Source organism: Pteropus vampyrus, unplaced genomic scaffold (genome assembly GCF_000151845.1).
Source record: "Pteropus vampyrus isolate Shadow unplaced genomic scaffold, Pvam_2.0 Scaffold135, whole genome shotgun sequence".
NCBI classification, from domain to species: domain Eukaryota; kingdom Metazoa; phylum Chordata; class Mammalia; order Chiroptera; family Pteropodidae; genus Pteropus; species Pteropus vampyrus.
In genome coordinates this window covers 130,998-135,394 of record NW_011888916.1, presented here as the reverse complement: position 1 = coordinate 135,394, position 4,397 = coordinate 130,998, and the positions used below count along the sequence as shown (strand labels likewise).

General features: G+C 42.6%; 1 protein-coding gene across 1 annotated transcript in view; it reads left to right on the top strand.

The window, feature by feature from the left end:
* EBNA1BP2 (EBNA1 binding protein 2) overlaps positions 1-4,397 on the top strand; it is a 10,452-nt gene that overhangs the window by 2,277 nt on the left and 3,778 nt on the right. The window contains exons 5-8 of the mRNA XM_023534993.1: positions 689-778; positions 2,292-2,367; positions 2,589-2,682; positions 4,287-4,395. Coding sequence (XP_023390761.1) covers positions 689-778; positions 2,292-2,367; positions 2,589-2,682; positions 4,287-4,395 — 369 coding nt within the window. The remainder of the gene's footprint in view (positions 1-688; positions 779-2,291; positions 2,368-2,588; positions 2,683-4,286; positions 4,396-4,397) is intronic.

Below are 4,397 nucleotides of genomic sequence, written 5' to 3'. Positions count from 1 at the left end.
CGATTAGTGTATGGCTCAGATATAGTATAATTTATCAGAGTTACGTAGAACTTGGTCCTCATTTAACTTTGGGAGGAAGAGAATTGCCAAAATCTAATCCAAGATGTTTTGAAATAGTTCCTTTGGGTCATAAGCTGGATTTTAGGGAGCTCTTATCTTGGTGGTACTTAGGGAAGCTAATCTAAAGATGAGCCCAGACACACCTCTTTACATTCACACTAACTGCTCCCCATCCTTTAACTGAAATGTGTATGTTTGGTGGAAAAGGCTAGGTGCCTGATACCTGTTGGAGTTTATGTGGTATATTGGAGAAGGGAACTGGGGCTACATGCTGGGTTCACTTCAGTCTGCACACAGTAGGGATGGGGAGAAGGTAATTTCACCTGGCAGAACCGCAAACAGGCTGTTTTGTATAATGGAACAAATAGCATACTGGGAGTGGGACGGTCGCTTTAAAGTTCTAGTTTCACCACTGATACATTTGGTATCTTGGACAAAGTGCTTAGCCTTTGGGCCTCGTTGTCCTCATGTGTAAAACACAAGGCTTGGAATAAATGATTTACAAGGTTCCTTTGAGCTCCATAGTTTGCAGAACTGGGAATATCTGTCTTCTGCTCCAGTGCACCCTAGGTAGTGGTCATCCCAGATTCAAATATCATAAGCTGACAACATTCATTTTGTGTTTTAGATTCGACAGAAACTGCAGGCTAAACAGGCTGCCATGGAGAAATCTGAAAAGGCTAAGCAACTGCGAGCACTTAGGAAATACGGAAAGAAGGTGAGAAGGAAAGTGCGCGGGGGATAGGATGAGGCTGAGTGTGTTTGTCAGGCCAGATTGCCGTGGTCTGATTTGGTTCCATGCCCCGTATGTGTTCAGTCATGTGTTTATTATCTCACAGTGGGTAGCGCATGCTAGTATTCATGAGCACAGTCTTTCCTTGATGCCAGCATGTCACCAGGAGTAGTGTGGTAACTGCAAGCGAGTCATTTACCTCTCTGGGCGTCAGTTTGCACATCTAAACAGTGAAGAGTTGGATCCAGGTCAGTAGTTCCCAAACCTGATCTCATAGCAGAAACACCTGGGGAAATTTTTTAAAACAGATTTCCAGGCTTCAGAATCTCTGGGAGTTTGTATGTTTTCTTCCATTCCCCAAAAGCTTCTCAAATGATTCCACTATGCATCCCGGTTTGAGAATCACTGGCCTGGATGATTATAGAGTCCTTAAAGGAAACATATTGTTGATTGTCATCCAGTCTAAGAGGAAAAAAATGGCACCTGTGTATTTGAACTGTGAATGTTTGAGTTGTAATGTAAAATCCGAGCAGGCATACCACAAAACTTTAGGGTTATGAGTAGAAATATGTGTGAGGAAGATAGCATGGATGTTAAAACTTTGTCAACATTTTGGACATAACCATTGTGATCTGGGGTGCTGAGCTGCTGTCTTCATTTGGTCATTTCACCTGTCCTCTGCAAACCGGCAGCTGTGGGTTTTTTTGGATTGATCTGGTGGTCGATGACTGCGATCAGCTCAAAACCATGGGTAATTGGATTGACAATTTATCTAAAGCAAAGAAAAATTCAGTCGGTCCTATTGGTTCACTGTTTTCTAATTTGAGGAAACCTCAGGGCAGTGGTTCTCGACAAGGGATGATTTTGCTTCCCAGGGAGCATTTGGCAATGTCTGGAGGCATTTTTGGTTGCCTCACTGGCATCTAGTGGGCAGAGGGCAGAGAGGCTGCTAAATATCCTATAATGCATAGGACAGGCCACCTGCCCCCAACAGTTACCCTTTCCAAACTGTCAGTAGTGCTGAGAACGAGAAACTCAGCCCTAGAGTAATAACATCTCCTTTTGTCCTTAAAGCTTTTTGTTTTTTAGGGAGGTTTTTTTTGTTGTTGGTGGTGGTGGTGGTATTTTTACACCTAGTAACAGTAGGTTAGGTAATTAATCTGCCCAGATTCCATTAATGGGGAGACTTGGATGTGGACTTAAACATGATTTGCTACAGTTTTGTAGGCAGGATTGTGTAATGGGGGAAGAATGCAGATTGCCTGGTGTGAATCTCTCCTTTGCACTTTCCCACTGTGCTTTAGTTTGGGGGATGATAAGAAGATCTGCTTCACTTGGTTGTTGAGAAGCTAAACTGAGAATGTACTTAGAGCCCAAACATAGTTTTGGCACACAGTAGATGTTCAGTGGTGGTGACCACAGTGCTATTACTGGGAGAATGCAGACACTTGCAGTGATGGTTTGGAATGGGTGTAACAGTCCCGTGTCCATGTTCCAGGTGCAAACAGAGGTTCTTCAGAAGAGGCAGCGGGAGAAAACACACATGATGAATGCCATTAAAAAATATCAGAAAGGTTAGTATATCTCTCTCCTAAGGATGTAGGGGAGCAGGTTGCCTGCTAATTAGTGCTCTGAAGCCTTAATTGATTTGGAACTATTGGACCTAAAGTTTGGGAATAATGTGGGGAGCAAGATGTGCCTCTTAAAATCAATTCAATAAACAACAATCTTCTTTTGATGTTTAAGTGTTTTGTACAATGTGATGGTGCTGACCAAAATACTTCTTTATTCTCAGGCTTCTCTGATAAACTAGATTTCCTTGACGGAGATCAGAAACCTGTTGCACGGGGCTCGAAGGAAGGAGCTAAAGGCCAGCAGACGAAGAAGGGGTATTAAATGTTTTATTGTTTTGTCGTGTGTGCTGAGCCTGCAGTTCATGCGTGTGGCAGGGACCACCACAAGGAGCGGCCTCAGAGTTGAGAGAGTGTAGCTGCTGCCTGTGGCTCAGATTTGCAGGACTGTATGATGGTTTTTTTTTAGCTATATCAGTCTTTGAAGATTAGCGTAAGATGACTTAAGGATTTGGCGTATTTTAAGTGAATGCTTAGTAAAAGTTGATTCCTCACCTCAAAGTGTGATGTTTGAGTACAGACCTCGGGTTCAGATCCAGACTCTGCCAGTCATTGGGGAGTAGCTCTAAGCAAGTTACTAAATGTTAATTTTCTTATCTATGACAATAAGAAAATTGTTACATGCCTCATAGTATTACGAAGATTAAAAGGGATAATGTTGAATATTATAATTGTTCTTTTTAGTTCGCCTTTATGCATTCCTGGACACGAGGCCCGTAATGGATCATTTCTGTGTAATGTAGTAAATGCTGTGATAAGGCATTTAGGGAGTAGCATGGAGATACATTGTAGAAATATCTAACACTGTCTGGGGTGGCTTCCTGGAGGAGGGGCCCATCTGAGCTTAGTCTGAAGGATAAGTAAGAATTAGCCACGAGAATAGGAGAAATGCAGGTTTTGGGAAGAAAAAAGAACACGAATAAGCAAAAGCTTAGAGATGAGCAAGCAGTTTTGGATGTGAAGAACAGGAAGCATTTGGTATTACTGGGAATATAGTATAAGGCAAGGAGTGATGAGATGTAGCTGGAGGGGGACATAGGTCAAGTCACAGAGGCAAAGTGTTTGCCTTGTCGAGAAGCTTGGGTTTTTCCAGTAGGCAGTGGGAAGATAGTGATGGGCTTTACTCAAAATAATGAGCAGTTCATATTCATGTTTAAAAGACATTACAGTGGTTCTTGTGTAAATGACAGACTTGAGGGAGGCGGGGAAATCAATTAGGGGACTATTAGAAAAGTCCAGACACGTAATGGCAGTGACCTGAAAGTGGTCATTGAGGTAGAGAGGAGAAAATGGATTGAAGGAATATTCAAGAGGTTAAATTAGCAGGATGCGTTAGTTAGTTCAAGTGGGTGTAGAGAGTGAAAGAAGGAAGAATCAGGGCCCACCCCCAGGTTTCTAGTCTGGTGGCTAGGGCGTAAATACAGGAGATGAGACCAGACTGGGAAGGAGGACGATATGTGATTTTGGAATGCTGAATTTGAGATTCCTGTGGGATGAGCGGTTTTAAGATTTATTACATTCGAATGTTAACTGCTTGTATATGTCCCTGAAAGGAATAAAAACAACTGAGGATGATTTAGCAAGATTTAATTAGAATAGAAAGCTTTCCAAAGATAACTGGTGAGCCACAAAAATGTATGTGGATCCTTTCCTAGTCCTTGCTTTGTTTTCGTGCTCTGGTGGTTAAAACCATAAATAGATGAGCTTGCCTAGGGAGTTTAAGTAGGAATGTAGGGCCAAGGATGAGATTGTGGGTAACAGTAGTGCCTGCTTGCAGACAGAGCAATGAAGGCATTGTTGAGCCGTAAGATAGATCAGGATTTGTAGTGCTGTGGGTAACTTGTAAGACCACTTTTTTCCAGTCCCAATGCCAAACGACGCTATAAAAACCAGAAGTTTGGTTTTGGTGGAAAGAAGAAAGGCTCCAAGTGGAATACTCGTGAGAGCTACGATGATGTGTCCAGCTTCCGGGC